At 41.6% G+C, this 16546-nt stretch overlaps 1 protein-coding gene across 6 annotated transcripts in view; it reads right to left on the bottom strand.

Annotated features, from left to right (window-relative positions):
- The window catches only part of ZCWPW1 (zinc finger CW-type and PWWP domain containing 1), a 36801-nt gene that overhangs the window by 16003 nt on the left and 4252 nt on the right, over window positions 1-16546 (bottom strand). For 2 of the 6 annotated variants that reach the window (XM_045875688.3, XM_045875691.3), the window contains exons 2-8: window positions 11049-11107; window positions 10075-10298; window positions 9575-9653; window positions 8667-8754; window positions 8219-8376; window positions 7893-8015; window positions 495-611 (exon numbers count right to left, since the gene is read on the bottom strand). In XM_045875688.3, coding sequence (XP_045731644.1) covers window positions 495-611; window positions 7893-8015; window positions 8219-8376; window positions 8667-8754; window positions 9575-9653; window positions 10075-10298; window positions 11049-11076 — 817 coding nt within the window. In that variant the 5' untranslated portion in view covers window positions 11077-11107. Of the gene's footprint in view, window positions 1-494; window positions 612-7892; window positions 8016-8218; window positions 8377-8666; window positions 8755-9574; window positions 9654-10074; window positions 10299-11048; window positions 11108-16546 lie in introns of those variants that run through there. The other 4 variants (XM_045875690.3, XM_064593237.1, XM_064593236.1 and 1 more) reach the window with 4 other exon arrangements.

Below are 16546 nucleotides of genomic sequence, written 5' to 3'. Positions count from 1 at the left end.
TGAGACTCTGTTATCTCATCTGTGAAAATAATTGGGCTGGGCTTAGATCATCATAATCTCTTTCAAGTAGTTTCAAACATTCTAGAATTCTAAGCCACTGGCTCTCTCTCACCTACTTTCCCCCCATATATCCCATATCCCTTCTTATCCACCAACCCAATACCAACAATCTAGCCAGGACCAACCGGGTCAGACTAATGCTGAAGAAGGGGGAATTCACTCAGAATCTACATTTAGATCCCAGGCCCTTCCCACAACATAACTCTTCAGGGTGTCTTCTTCTAGCCCATTATGCCAGATTCATCTTGATATAACAGGATGATCCCTTCCTCTCTCCCAAACACTACAAGGACCCCTGGAATTATAACTACATCTATGACATATTTAATCTAAGGGATACATACAGAGAAAGAAAGGGAAGAACCATTAAAAACTAAAAAACAAAAAAAAACAAAAAACAAAAAAGAAACCCAACCATCTCCAGTCCTATCTACCTGTATTCTGATCACAGGACCAATTATCAGGAAGCACTGAGGGGTCAATGTTCCCACAAAGCCGCCTCCACTTCTCACAGTTTGGGGAGGAACACTGGACCCAGACGAGGCATTGACCTGCAAGAAGAAAAAAAAAAACTGAAATGAAACAAAAATATGCCCTTCCTTCTTCAGTCCAACTAAAATCAATGTACTCCCTTCAAAATCACACAGCCTTAGGGATCAACTAGTCTAATCCTAGATTTATAAATGGGAAAACTAAGCTCAGAGAAGATAATTGACTTGCTGAAGATCAGTCTAAATTGGTGGCAGAGCTAAACTCGGGCCCCAGGTCTCACATATCAGTCTTTCTCCTATGCCATACTATTTTTTTTTAAGATTTTATTTATTTATTTGAGAGAGAATGAGACAGAGAGAGCATGAGAGGGTCAGAGGGAGAAGCAGACTCCCCGCCGAGCAGGGAGCCCGATGTGGGACTCGATCTCGGGACTCCAGGACCATGACCTGAGCCGAAGGCAGTCGCTTAACCAACTGAGCCACCCAGGCGCCCTCCTATGCCATACTATTAATCTCTCCTTCCCCCGAGGAGAAAAGGAGTGTTTCCTGTATTGACAGTTCTTGAAAAGTTTGGCCAGCATCTTTCCAGCTAGTGCCTCGTTCTCTGCTGGCCTGTCACTACTGGAAAGTTCTTTTGAAGAGCTAACCAGCATCTCTTTTGTGTACAACATCCAGAGCTCCTGAGTCCCAGCTGATTTACCTGTCACCAAATCACCAAGTTGCAGTCTTTGGGACCAACAGCCCTGAGTTTAACCCCTTCCAAAAGACAGAGATAAGCCTACCAACTCAACCAACTATTTACTTCAGGCCTTGCTCAAAGGCCAAGCATTCCTTTCATCCATTACCTTCCAAACCCTTATCCCCACCTTTCTTTATCCCAACATCTGCTAAGTTGACCCAATGCCCCTCACAGGCTCTCCTCTCTCTGTCCCAAACCCTTCCACTATGTTCTTTAGAATTCTAGACAAGAGCAACAAAAAATCCACATATCTTCAACTTCTCTGAACATCCATCTCCTTTTCGAAACCTGGTGATGCATTAATGACAATGTCCCTACCCGACCCCACCTCACCCACAGCCCTCTAAGCGGAGTCTGTTCCCTCTCTCACACCCCAGGCCAGAAAGTGGGGTCAGCATCATCCTTACTCATCACCACTTCCAGACCATTACTATCCTCCTTCCTATAAAAACCCTTCCTGGGGCACCTGGGTAGGCTCAGTTGGTTAAGCATCTGCCTTCAGCTTGGGTCATGATCTTGGGGTCTTGGGATCAAGTCCCGCATCGGGCTCCCCGCTCAGACAGGAGTCTGCTTCTCCCTCTGCCCCTCTCCCTGCTCGTGTGCTCTCTCTCTCTAATAAATAAATAAAATCTTTAAAAAAAAAAAAGATTTTATTTATTTATTTGACAGAGAGAGAGATAGCGAGAGCAGGAACACAAGCAGGGGGAGTGGGAGAGGGAGAAGCAGGCTTCCCGCCGAGCAGGGAGCCTGACGCGGGACTCAATCCCAGGACCCCGGGATCATGACCTGAGCCGAAGGCAGACGCTCAACGACTGAGCCACCGAGGGCCCTAAATAAATAAAATCTTAAAAAACAAAAAAAACAAAAACGCTTCCTTCCTTGAGATCCATGCCATGGGACTACACCACCCTCTCGTCTCCCTTGAAAAGATGCTGGCATCTGGTTCAGCCTTCTCCTCCTCCTATCCATCTCCTACCCTCATTCCAGATGAAGAGGTAACTCAAAGAAGCACCCCATTCTCTGAGTTCCTTGGTCTTTTCTTCCATGCCACCTCAGTAATGCACTTCACTTTCGTGATGCACTCTCCTCCTGCATGCCCCACTCAGTCATCCATAGGGACCTCACACACCCTTGAACCCACTTATCCAAACATCCCTCTCTGATAAAAAAAATGCCCTATCCTTCCACCTCACTTGCCCAAAGACCTCTAAGGAACTTTCACTTTATCTAGATCACCAATCCACTGGCCCCTAACTTCTTCCCAATCTAGTAGCGACCTCCTTTCTTCACTATACTTACTCAGGTTTGACTCCTTAGATTCTCTTGCAGACATCTTCAACTCCCTTGCCCTCTGTCCTTCTTCCCACCTAGCTGGCCCAACACAACCTTGAATAAACACATTCTACCTTTTCTGTGCCTACATTCATTCAACTGAGCATTGCTAGAGAAATATCACATAACCAGGCACACGAGTCTACACCATACCATCACAATTAACAATATCAACCAGTATGTTTCTCCAATGAGTTCATTTGCCCACTGTCAAGTTTTACCTTCCATGCCTGAACATAAGGGATGCCCTCCATCCCCCTGAAATCGGCCCTCAGAGAAGCAATTGACTTTTATTTGGGTCCTTTCAAGGTAGTTCATATTATGCATCACATTCTGAATTAATTTAATTTGAAGAAAAAAGCACTGGTCAGGAACGATATGTGAGTCTGAAAAGACAGCAGCAGAGCCTGGAACACACACGCGTGGGCGACACCACAGCAACTGCTGTGGGTCAGTGAGATCCACGCCTCCAGTAATGCTGGTAGGCAAGGCTTGCAGTGACAGGCAGCCATGCCACTTGGGGCCTGCCTTCTTCCACGCTGCGCTCCTGGGCAGCCCCTCCATCGCTGCTACCACCCCCGTCCCACGACGATGAGAATGTCTAGCCCAAACAGATCTTTACCTTCTGCCTCAGCAACCAGAGAAAGCTGAGCAAGGACCAAGACAGAAGGACTATAATTCGGAGTTAGAGGCGGATGCCACTGGGCAATCCACAGAGAGCCCCTGTGGACCTGGCTCAGGCACAGGCCTCCTGTGAGGGTGCCCAACAAGCCAGCCCTGCCTCTGGGCCAATGGACGGTGGTATCAGGACTCTGCACAGGCCCGGCTAGCCCAGGTCCACTGCAACCTTCTGTGTTGGCTTCCTACCTGGGTTTTCTTCTGATCACTATGTGCTGGCATCTTGTGTCTTTGATATGATAATATAAAATCTGGAAACTTTGTATACATAAAAACAGTATCATCCAAAAAAGCCAAACCAGAACAAAACAAAACAAAAAGAGCTGCCAATGATAGTTTTTGATGTTTATAGAGGAGACCTACCAAGACTAGAAAAAAGAGTGGGAGAAGGGGCCAGGGACCATAAAAGTAAACACAGATTAATAAAATAAATGGTTGGTTGTGAAAATAATGAATATTCGTGAGCAAATGAATGGAGAAAAGTCATCCTAATGATGTAGAACTAGGTATATTTGTGCGGCTTGGGATAAAATTTCTAATGACAGCAACACACGGTTCTTTAAAGTTTCCTTTCAAACAACTTAGAAGAGAGGATGATGTGCTCCAGAAAACTGTTTGAGGCTCATGACACAGCTCTATGATAATGAAGACTGATGGCACAGAGACACAAAGAGCATTTCAGTGGACACCTGTTTCCTTGGGTTCTGTGATCCTTCCTCCTTCCGTTTTGCCCTCTCCCCCGCCTCCACTCTTTCTGGCATTTTCCTCCTCCTTCTCCACTCAGTCTCCAAATGTTGGGATCCCAAAGCCCAGTCACGGGCCTTTGCTCCCATGCTACACTTTCTCCTGAGGCGAGCTCGCCCGTTCCTACAGGTTTGAGACCCATCTCCACACCTGACCACAGACAGATGAATAATATTTCTAGCTTTTGTTCTGAGCTTCAGATCCCTACAGGCACCTCGCTCTTTGACTTCACCATTTGGATGTCTCACAAAGATCTCAAACCTAACAGGCCCAAACCCAAATGCTTGATCTTATCCCACAATGTGTTCTTCCTCCACTTTTCCCCACCTTCTCTCATGTAACTGCTCAAGCCAGAAACCAATCATCTTTAACATATTCTTGTCTCTCTCACACACAATATCCAATTCACTACCAAGTTTTGACAAGTTTACCTCTAAAACATATCTTAAAACCATCCACTTCTGTTTCCACTTTCATCATCCTCCTCCAAGCCACCAAAGTATCTAATCCTAGGACTCACTTGTCTACTCTTGTCCCTACATACTTCATTCGCCAATTAATCACCAAAGGGAGCCTTTTAAAATACTAATTTGATGACATCACTCCCCTGGTGAAGACTCATCAGTGGTTTCCCACTGCACTGAGGATAAAATCCTCACTTTGTACATTCATCCAGAGCCACTTTCCTGCCTTGCTTCTCCTTGCTCTCCAAACTCCAATCACACTGACTTCCTTTTAATACCCAGAATATGCCAAACTGCACTCTCCCTAAACTCTTTCTCCTACTCCTGCTCCTCCTTCGGATTTCAGCTTAACAGCCATCTCCTTACAGCTGCATTCCCTGACTGGCCCAATCTTGATTAGGTCTCCCTTATTTCCTGTGATGACACTCCATTCTTTTCCCTCACTTCATACAAATGGATTGTATTTATCAGATACTGCCCTTCCTCCTTCCTACTCCAGGAGGACTCACCTGTCCCTGGCAACTGGAAGAAACAGGAAGAGCAGTCCATTTACAGCCAGAGGCTTACATATTCACGACAATCACAATTTGACTCAATGAGCACTGCCTAAGGAGTGGACTTTCCATTTCCCAGTGAAAATCCAATCCTTGCCTTAATACTGAGAGGTGCAGGAGATGGAACACCGCCACCCAGACCATCCAATTGCCCAAATGAGACTTACACCTCCGGCTCCTTATGTTACCATGTCATCATAACACAAGAAGCAGTTTATTGCCTTGGACTATCCTGTGTGATACCCTAGAGTTTTCTTTTTTTTTTAAGATTTTTATTTATTTATTTGACAGAGATAGCAAGAGCAGGAACACAAGCAGGGGGAGTGAGAGAGGGAGAAGCAGGCTTCCAGCTGAGCAGGGAACCCGATGCAGGGCTCGATCCCAGGACCTCTGGATCATGACCTGAGCCAAAGGCAGACGCTTAACGACTGAGCCACGCAGATGCTCCTGCCTAGAGTTTTCTTTTCTTTCTTTTTTTTTTTTTTTTTAGAGTTTTCTTTCAAGTACCTACAAGCCTGTTTTTGGTGCAAGCCTGTTTTCCCCCCAGATTGTTAAGTGTATTTATTTTCAAAATTTTAAACATACTAACACATCTGATCTCTTTTATTTCTCATTCTAAAATTTCTCAAAATTATCATGGTTATAACCTATATTTGTTTATTACCCAATACACTAAAACCATGAGTTCTATGAAAGAAAGGATTATCTATTTTGTTCACCACTGTATTTCCAATACCTAGCACACTGCCTGGAATAGAACATAAGGCATTAATAACTATTGTTAAAAGAATAAATAAATCTATATCCACGTTTATCTTCCTTCCATCTAATCTCAAAGGCTAAAGTGTCCTTTCTAAGAATAAGCCCTGTGGCTCTCTTCTCATTCCCTTCAATGTCTCCTCTTTTGTTCTTTTTTTTTAAGTAGGCTCCGTGCCCAGAGTGGAGCCCAACACAGGCACTGAACTCACAACCCTGAGATCAAGACCTGAGCTAAAATCAAGAGTCGGAAGTTTAACCAACTGAGCCACCCAGTCACCCCAATCTTTCCTTCTTTATAAACAATTTTCCCTCAGCATATACATATGCTAACAACACACAGGTCAAGTCTCTTTCTTTTAAAAGAAAGTTAAAAAAAGAAAAGCCGCCCCTCAACTCTACACCCACTCCCCTCTATTTATCATTTTCTTCATCCTGGTTTTCACATCTAAACTAATTAAAAAAGTACTTATTCTTCAACCAGCTAAACTGGCCATTCACCCTTACCAACCCATATGAGTGCTCTAATCAAGACCTTAGTAACTTCCTAACTGTAACATCATTGAGCATTTTCAAATCTTTATCCTCTGATGTCTCTGTAGCAGCACTGGACAAGGCTAAACACTTCCTCTTTCTTGAAATTTTCTCCTACCCTGACATCTGTGATGTCATACTCTCCTAGATCTCCTTCCACGTCCATAAGTTTTCTCTTAGTTCTTAGTTTTCTCCCCGTGCAGTTCTTCCTGTGCTCAACCCTAAACATTATGTTCCCCCTAAACATTATGGGTTTTCTATTCACTGCTCTTCTCCATGTCTTCCTCTTGGAAAATTTCATCTAGATTCCCAAATCCGTATTCCTGGATCTCTTTCTTGGATACTAAAGCTCTTTCTTGGATGCTAAAGCTCATCACAGATCCCCTAACTTGTTCAAAGCTGAATTCACCATCTGAAATGTGCTCTTTCTTCTATATTCTCCATTTCAAATGATGGTTCTTTCAGCCACTCAGGTCAGAAAACAGGATCATCCTGAAGGCCTCACTCTCCTTCACCTCTCAGATCTAACTGGCAACCATACCATACTGGTCTTTCCTCCTAAAAATCTCAACGTTGTCTCTTCTTCTTCACTGCTACTGTCTTCCTCACTTGGATCACTATTTCTGTGGGTCTAGTTGTGCTCCCACCAATTCATTTTCCATGCCAGTGGCAGGGTGAGCTTTCTAAAATACAAATGTTACCAAGTTTTCCCTACTTAATGCCAGTGGTTCCTCTTTACCTTTTTTTTTTTTTTATTTGACAGAGACACAGCGAGAGAGGGAACACAAGCAGGGGGAGTGGGAGAGGGAGAAGCAGGCTTCCCACAGAGCAGGGAGCCTGAAGCGGGGCTCAATCCCAGGACCCCGGGATCATGACCTAAGCCAAAGGCAGACGCCCAACGACTGAGCCACCCAGGCACCCCTCCTCTTTACTTTTAAAATAAAATTCAAAAAAAAAATTAAATTAAATTAAATTAAATTAAATTAAATTAAAATTCCTTAGCCTGACATGTAAGGCCCTTGCATGCTTCTAGCCTTATCTCCCCCTACAACCTCCTACCCACCCCCATACACCCAAAAGCTACAACCATTAGCTCTCCTCCATAACTTTGCCAATAAATATCACTCTGACCCCCATCCCCACCTCGGTTCACCTGACTAAATTATACTTCTGACATATGGCTCAAAACGTATCTTTTCTTGGAAACTTTTCCAGATCTACTCCCGACTTGCAGCTTTCTTGTTTGCCTTCCTCACAAGCCCGCTTCCCTTCCAACAGGCATATATTAATTTCTTCTGAATTTATTCAGCACCTCCTAAAATTGCTGGTATATAGTAAGCACCCAACAACTATGGATTATATGACTGAATAAATGAATTAATGAATTCTTTCTCTTTCATGGCATATCCCTGACAAGTAGCTATGAGAGATAAATTACAGTCTTTGCAGAATTTCCTCCAGCAACCCAACCCTTGCCTCTCTCTTTCTCTATCTTCAATTTTCAAGCCCAGGTAAGTTTTCCAAATCATGCTGAACTCACCAAAACCACCGCCTTCTCCTTTTTGTTGGTTTCTGGTCTGAGAATCATCTTGAACTGGTTTTTTCAGTTGGTCTTTCTGTCTCTGCTCATGTCCACTTTGGGCCTTTTCCATTTTCTCATCTTCTGGGAAGACAAAACAAAACACTGTAGGGTAGGGAGATGAAGAGAATGTAGATAGTAAGGGCCAGTGAAAGAAGGAAGAAGAATCATAGCCTAAGAGTTTCAAGCCTTGGGCTGAAGATTCTCTGCCTGCCCACTGTCCCATTCCCTAATTCTGTGCCATAGGTACTTGAGCCAGATGTCAAAGTATATCTGACTGTACTTACGAGCTCCCTTCTTTCCTTTGCTTAGGGAAGATCTGTTGAATTTCTTCTCAGAGGGTGCAGGATCCGGCTGGCCTGGCTTAGATCTCTTTATCACAGAGGTTACTCCAGCTTCCTCAGTGGCTGAAATCTCTAGAATATGTGGTGCCATTACCCTCTCTCTGAAAATAATATTTTTTTCTTTAATGAAAAGGCAAGAAGGAGGAATATGTCATACCCTCCTTTTGGAAAAAAAACCCAAGGGTAAAAGTCAGGAAGATAGAAGAATCCTAGGCTCTCTAAGGCTTCCTGAGGCCATTTTATCCATCTACTTGCCTATTTTTCCCAATTCAAACAGGTATCTTTCCTGAGAGAAATTCATAGAGATATGAGAACGACTAGATAGACAGATAACCATTTACCAATGCTAAGTCCACCCTGTGATCAACTCGCCTCACTGGGATAAACTTACCCATCAGCATTGTCATTAACAGTAGAAGAAGCAATTCTTGGTTCCTTGTCTAATTGGGTGCATCTTATGGGCTGGGCATAGGAAGTATCTGCAAAATCAAGGCTAGATCCCATCTCTCCCAAAACAAAATACTATATGCAGAGAAGCAATTAAGAAAATACTGACTCGATTATTTCCAAATGGCAGCCTTCCATTAAAATGTCTTCCACCTGTTGTCTGGAAGAGCCCACCTTTGGAGTTTTGTCATTATCACAGAACTTTAAGTCTTTAAATTCTCAGAAAAAAACTACAAATCTGTATCTTTCGGCAAGTCTTTCCAGATTGATCTGCCTTATTCCAGGATAGCCAGGTAATGTCAATTTTATTTTGTGTACATACCAGAAATTTTACACCACCGTGTTTTATATCATTTGTTCCTGAAACTTTCTCTAAGAATAGAAGTACACCTACGAATAGCTGAAAACATCAAACTATTCCCCTTCTCCTCAGGACATACGGTGAAGTCCTCAGGGCCTACACTATAGACTTCTTTATTCCAAAAGTCAAATCCCTGAGCATAATGTTAAAACAGTACTGGAATCAGAAAGAATCCGAGAAATACAATTTATCGTTTCTAAGTAGATTGTAAACATGTAAAAATGAATTTAAGTTACATTTTAAAAAGCAATCTGAGACTGTATTTTTATTCTGAAGTCAATGTAACTCACTTTTCTAACAGCCTGTACCCCCTGTCTAAGGTGGTTTATAGTCCTGTTGATAGAAGATGAACTATTTAAAAATATTTTAAAGTCCATCTAGTATTTCCTTACTTAGGAAACTAGAAGAAAGGAGAACAGATGTCAACTTACTCTACCCCTCAGATAACAGTTTGTCTAACTGAAATCTTCTTCTCTCACTATAAGCCATACCCAAGCACTCCTGGAGGGACTTCCGTAGCACAATCTGGACAATCTCCTCAAATTCTGCATTGGTGAGACTTGCTCTTTCCTACAGAGACAAGGGCAGAAGAGGAAAACCACTCGTCTATCCCCGGGTCTCCTCTCTGACCAGTCAGGGAAGACTCTTTTACACGAGGCAGTAAGCTCGCAAGGCTGCAAGCATGAAGTCAATGTCCCTAAGGATTCTATACACTCTATCCCAGATTTCCTGGGAATAAAGGAGTAAAAGAAAAGGAAAATTTTTAAAGTCTCCGACCACATCTACTCTCACCTCCATCCCACCTCAACCCCTACCCAGCCATTATTTCCAGCTAAAGGCTTTCATCAAGATTTTTTGTTTTACCTCTTGGAGAAGAAAATAGAAGCCCCAAGAAAGGAATAAAAACTGAAAGTTCCTCTACATAAAAGATCGTTTAGACTGGATATCTAGGAGAAACTGTCCCACTAGAACCCGTCAATGAGACTGATACCTTTTCTTTCTTCACTGCTTGCTTGTCTTGAGGCTTTCCTTTATTCTCCTGGCCACCGCTTGGACCATTTTCTGTGGTTGCTTTCTCTTCCTTCTTCTCTGACCTGGCCTTTGGGGAACTGATCTCCAGGGTCTCCTCCTTGGGTGGGTTAGGGCTATAGCACATCAAGCTATGCAATTTTTGTGAAGGTGGGGCAAAGGTTTTCTTTGGCCCCTTCCCACATTCTGAAAGAAATTTGATTATCAAATGGAATTTATGAAACACAGAGTCTAGCACAGAAAGCGTTTGCATTGCCCATTGACTGGGGATATCAGAATTATCTGGAGAGAGCTTTTTAACAAAATCTGATTACTAGGCCTCTCCTCTCCCACCCCACCCCACCCCCTGAGATTCAGATGAAATAGTTGGGAGTGAGGCCTAGGAATCTGTCATTTTACAAGGCCATCTAGATTATTCTGATGCCGAGTTTAGGAACTACTGAGTAGTTCAAAGGTGACAAATATGAACATGCAGGAAGATGAGTATTTCGAATGGAAATTTTTAAAATTTGCTCATTTTAACTTTAAACAAAATTTTATGGGAAATTAGAAAAATTGGAGGGGAAAGAAAACAAACTAGTATAACGAAAATTACACTGATCCTCCCAGGTATAAGTAGTATCTTTTTCTTCTCAGCTTCCACAACACTTCATGCATCTCTGGTGGCATTTACCACATTCAAACTTGTGTTATAGATATGAAAATATCTTTTGTCTCCATATGAGCTCGTGCATTTCTTGAGCTGGACTGCTTCTAAGTCATACACATTTCACTCAAAGTTTCTAGAAAAGTAGTAACTTTAACAAAGTGCACGTAAAATATATATGGACTGAGCTTCCCTTTGGTGGGAAGGGCATCGAAACGACCAAGGACTGAGAAAGAAGGGAAAACTGAGAGAAATGTATAAAATGTGAACCTCCTTCACTCTTGACTCACCTTCTTTACTCTGCAATGTTGTCATCATTCAGCTCAGAAGCTACACTTTCTTTGTGCCTCTGTTAGAAAAAAGAAAGTAACTGCTAGAACTCTGATTGAACATGATTTTAAACTTTCTTCTCTGTCTTCTTGGGCTCAGGATCTTTTGCCTGGGACTCCTGAACTACATTTTCGGCCTTCTGGACTACACTTCTACCTCCTCAGCAGCGTCAATCACATGCCAGGGGATAATGAGAGTTACTGTTTTAAAGATAAGCAACAATCCTCAGTGTTTTAAGTGCCTAGAGTCCTGTCCTACATAAGGCAGGCACTAGTCAATAGTGGAAGTGGTAGTGGTAGCGATGAGTTAAAAAAAAAAAAATTCACTGAGTAAATTTTGAAGATATTATTGGCTTTATTCAATGATTCATGAATTGGGCAGCATCTGATCTAGCGGGTACAAAGAAACTCAGAGGAGCTGTACGAAACGAAAGACTTGTACTGGCAGGAGGAGCAGGAACAAGGAAGGTAGACTAGGCCAAAAAGGGCATTAGCTATGGCAAGTTTACTTTCCTGTAGGAGATGGTAGGGGTCTGTTAGGCAGATTACCTAACTAGTGCTGATCAGGTGATTCCTGATGGGCTGTAAACTAAGATTCTATTTCTGGGAGAGCCAAAACTTTAAGTCTTATTTTGGTGACATGGGGCTTAATAGAAGCAACTGCATTTTGGGCCTGTTGTCTTGTTAACAGATGGAAGCATCAATAGTAGTAGTAGGAACAGTCCTGGGAGTTAAAAAGTAAGAGTTTTCAGGGCGCCTGGGTGGCTCAGTCGTTAAGCGTCTGCCTTTGGCTCAGGTCATGATCCCAGGGTCCTGGGATCGAGCCCCGCATCGGGCTCCCTGTTCAGCAGGAAGCCTGCTTCTTCCTCTCCCACTCCCCCTGCTTGTGTTCCCTCTCTCGCGGTCTCTCTCTGTGAAATAAATAAATAAAATCTTAAAAAAAAAAAAAAAAAGTAAGAGTTTTCTTCAGAAGGATAAACTCATCTCACAAGGTTCTCCTAAACACTTAAGATACAAATAATCTGGCAATTCTCTGACCTAATTCAGAGGTCCCTATGCATAGAGAACCCCCCCTTTTTAACATCACCATAATCTTTATCTACCCTTTACTTAGATCTTCTAGTCCAATAAATTTTCCAATGTGCTGGATTCTAGCAGTCTCTCTCTATTTGTGGCTCAAAAATATTTGGTAACCAGCAGAGGTCCCCAGGGAAGCTAGTAATAGGAATCTGATACCTTCACTCCTATAGCTATCTACTCGCAGATGTTCTATACACTTCAGTGTGCTTCACCATCATTACCAAAATTGTGACTAATAATAATAGATGACATTTATTGAGCACCAGCTATATTCTTTCCCCTTTACATATGTCATCTCATTTAATTCTCACAGTAAATCTTTGAGATCGGTACTTTTTTACACTCGGAGAAATTGAGGCTTAGAGGGATTTAAACATAATAGGTAATTGAGAGATTACAATTCAGGTTTTGAAAGTCTGTGCTAATTAACTGTGGCATGGTATATCCCAATAGTCTAATTCAGTACTTCAAACCCATCTTAATATCACAGCACACATAGAAAGCATATATTAAAAAGACACGCTGAAATACACAGAAAATTATATTTCCAGGTAGTCTGGAGTAAAAGGATCAGGCTTTTCACAGCCATAGACAACTGAGGGGTGGGAGTAGGGGGACCTCCAGCCACATCAAAGGCTGAAGAGATCAGTATCTGCACACAGCTATAAGCCATTTACCGCCTAGCAGAGTGCCAAGACTCATCTCGTGACGTTGCAATAATTTGTACATTTTTTTCCAATTTGCTTTCCACTATCGATACTATTTCTACTCAGCAATTAGAAGAAAAATGCCCTGGTTTTATCAGCTTCAACTTCTTATAACCCTTCCACCCAGTCTTCTCTAGGCTTAACACATGTAAGCCATTCTTATTTTTATAACAAGCATTGTAGCTCTGGGAGGGTCTACAGAGGTCATAAAGTGCCAGCTCCCCTTTTTACAGATGAAAAAAAATATACAAAACGCAATTAAGTGATTTGCCCAAAGCCTCAGTGTTAATACATGGTAGAGCCAAGACAAACCCAGGCCTTTTGCCTCTAAATTCTACTAATAACACATCTATTCTGCTCAATGATCTTATTTCTGGCTGTTGGTTTTGAGTAATTTGAAGGCCCTGGAACTGAAACTCAATCTTCCAACTATGTCATCTCCCACTATAAAGAGACCCAAAAGCAGCATAAAATGGATCTTATATATAAGATATATACACATCCCTTTAAAGGATGTGAAAATTTTAGACCCTCAAATGACCAAACTATAGTGAACATTCAGTTGCTCAGGGTATAGAGTTCCTCCCTCTAGATCCCAAGATGAATTCAAAAGGTATTGGGGGCTTGACTTAGTGTGTGTACAACATGGCTAAGTGTATTTTCAAATTATCTTTTGGTATTTTTCTGTTCCTTGTATTACTTCTATAAATGTGAGTAATTCAGGTGTGCAGCTCTGCAGCAACTACTTTTCCTCTGTATTACGGAGCACATTTCCTCACTATTTCCATCTTAACTCATCACCACCAACCCCTAAGTCGATTGACTCGAGGAAAAAAGGCAAGTGGGTAACTGGGGGAGAAACACTGCAGCAAATTGGTCTTCTTTATGATAATTCTAAATAGAAGCTAGAAACTGAATAAAATTAGGCTGCAAAATGAATATTAATTTGACCACAAATGACAAACACTTCTCTCAGATTCCAGAATCCCAAAAAAGATCATGAGAAGTCCCTATGAAGATAATATAAATTACAAGGTGAGCTATACTAAATGGGGAAAGCAAAATGAAAATTAGTGTATTTGAGATGACAATATTTGATTTTTTAAAATGTGCATCTACATAATATGGTTGTTTATTCATAAACTATCTCTGCAAGAATACACAATAAACTGACAAAAGTGAGTCTCTAGGAAATAGAACTGGGTGGCTGGGGGTGGAAGAGAGCTTTTTACTGTACCCCCTTGCATATCTCTAGCATTTTATAACATGCTGATATTACCACATCAAAAGTCATTTTTTTTATTCCAAATTCTTTAAATAAAATAGAGTGTTTTGATCCACCTAAAAATGGAAAATTTTCCAGCATTTAGGTTCAAATCATTATCTAAACCTATACTGACCTCTCTAGGCCAAAGTATGTTACTGGCGCCCCAACCAACTGGATAAAATTGTGGATCACTATAATAAGATATAGTAAATTTATAAGCAGCATTATATAATAATTCCCCTTAATCTAGAGTGTGTTTGATGAAGAACATTACTTTTAAAGAAAATATCTAACCTGATCAATAGAGAAGGGAAAGCCAAGAAGTCACTTTCTGACAACTCAAGTCTCTGCTCCTCTGTTTCAGATTAATTTTCTTCTTCCACAATAAGAAATATTAAAATGTAGTGCAGAGAGAGAGAAATTTTTTTAAAACCAGACAGTTAATAAATACACAAAATACCACCAACTTTCATCTGACCAGCTACTAAATAACCAAGGGCTCTGGAGCCAGGAATAACATTTGAAGGGTTTTTTGTTTTGTTCCTGTTTTTACCTCAGATTGGGGGGGGGGATCCAATAAAGCTTTAAGTATGAAAGTAAAGGAAAATTGCACTATCAGATCCTACCCACTCAACTTAAGTAAGAAAGGTGAAAAGGGGAAAAAGAACTTGGAAATAACGAATGAAGGGAACTAAGGGAAGGTGAATGAGGTGTTCCAAAAAAGAGTAAGTTTTCTTTCACTTAGAACACTAAAGGTCATCACAGTGAGTTTAAGATGAAATCGTCTCCTTCAGCAGTTCTCAAAGTGTGATCCAAAGACCCCTGGGGGTCCCCTACCTTTTCCGACTACTTATCCATGTTAGGCTGGATTTTCTCATATACTTCAACCAAAACAAGCTATCATAACAGATTGAATTCAGAAACGGATAAAAATCTAGCTGTCTTCTATTAAGCCAGATATGAAAGAGACTTGCAAAAATGTAAAACACCACCATTCTTCACACTAAATTTCTTTCATTTAGGAAAATGTTTTTCATAAAAATATTATTTATATCGGGACGCCTGGGTGGCTCAGTCAGTTAAGCGGCTGCCTTCAGCTCAGGTCATGATCCCAGCGCTCTGGGATCGAGTCCCGCATCGGGCTCCTTGCTCAGCAGGGAGCCTGCTTCTCCCTCTGCCTGCAGCTACCCCTGCTTGTACTCTCGCTCACTCTCTCTCACCCACGCTCTCTCTAACAAATAAATAAATAAAATCTTTTTAAAAAAATATTATATAAACATAATTATTAATTATAACATATTATTTTAACATTAAATAATTTGTGTTCTCATTTCAAGTTCTAATATGTTAATAACACTAGATATAAAAGATATGTAGCTATAAACCAATCTTTGGAATCCTTCATAACTTTTAAGAGTATAGGAGGGTTCTGAGGCCAATAAGCTTGAGAACTGATCTAGCTAAATAACAATTCAGTCATGTCAATATTTTCCAAAAACCGTTAACCTTCCTCCCCCCATTTAGAATGTGTTCACAAATTTCTCTCTCCTAACTATCCAATTATTCCCTCTTTATATTGTTCCTGGAATCCTCGGTCTAAAAGAATACAAGTAAACCCTTTAGAATCAGGGTTCTGATCCTCAGACACACAGTCTGCACAGGCTCCATGAGCCTGGAAAACTTTATTTAAAATCTCCTTTAAGCTGGAGCCTGATTTCCTTTTGGCATCAATGTCTAATGGCATGTGGACTCCTGCTTATTTTCATGCCCCCATTAATAACCATAGTGGGTTTTTTTTTTCTTTTTTTCCTCAGCGAGCATAATTTCACAAGAAAGAAGGGAAAAACAAGATTCCAGCTACCTTTACTGCCCACACCTACCAAGACATTTACTGTGGTAACTGCCTGAACTAAACCTTGTCCAGAACCTTATCAATAAATGAACTGAAGCTTATTCGTTCAGAGAGCAAGGGAGCACAAAGATATGGCCACTCAGCACCAAAATACGGGTTTTCTTTCGGGAGCGCTGATTTCATTCTAACTCTTGCTATCTGCCAGCTGCAGCACTTCCACAGGTGCCCGTTACCGACCTCTAACTCGACTTTGTGTGGTGTTTTCACTTTAAGGAGCACATTCCTATGAACCCCCAGATCCCTGCACCATTTCCCCTCACAAGATGCCAAGGTCTGGAACAGTAAAAGTCCTAACTCCACCTTTCTAACCAGAGGGAAGAATTTCTGGGGATCCGCATTTTCCCGCTCTCTTCTCTCACCAATTTGCTCTTAAGGACGGCAATTAAGATCGAAGGTACCAAAACCAAAAGTCCTTGACTCCCCTCAGTGGATAGAATAATGGCTTGCTAGCCTCTCTTCCACCTCAGGAACCCCCGCCATGAGATAATCTCCC

Source organism: Mirounga angustirostris, unplaced genomic scaffold (assembly GCF_029215605.1).
Source record: "Mirounga angustirostris isolate CCGP_5_RB_7025 unplaced genomic scaffold, mMirAng1.0.hap1 SCAF_5, whole genome shotgun sequence".
NCBI classification, from domain to species: Eukaryota; Metazoa; Chordata; class Mammalia; order Carnivora; family Phocidae; genus Mirounga; species Mirounga angustirostris.
The sequence above is the reverse complement of the archived record's forward strand: the minus strand, read 5'-3'. Positions and strand labels throughout refer to the sequence as shown.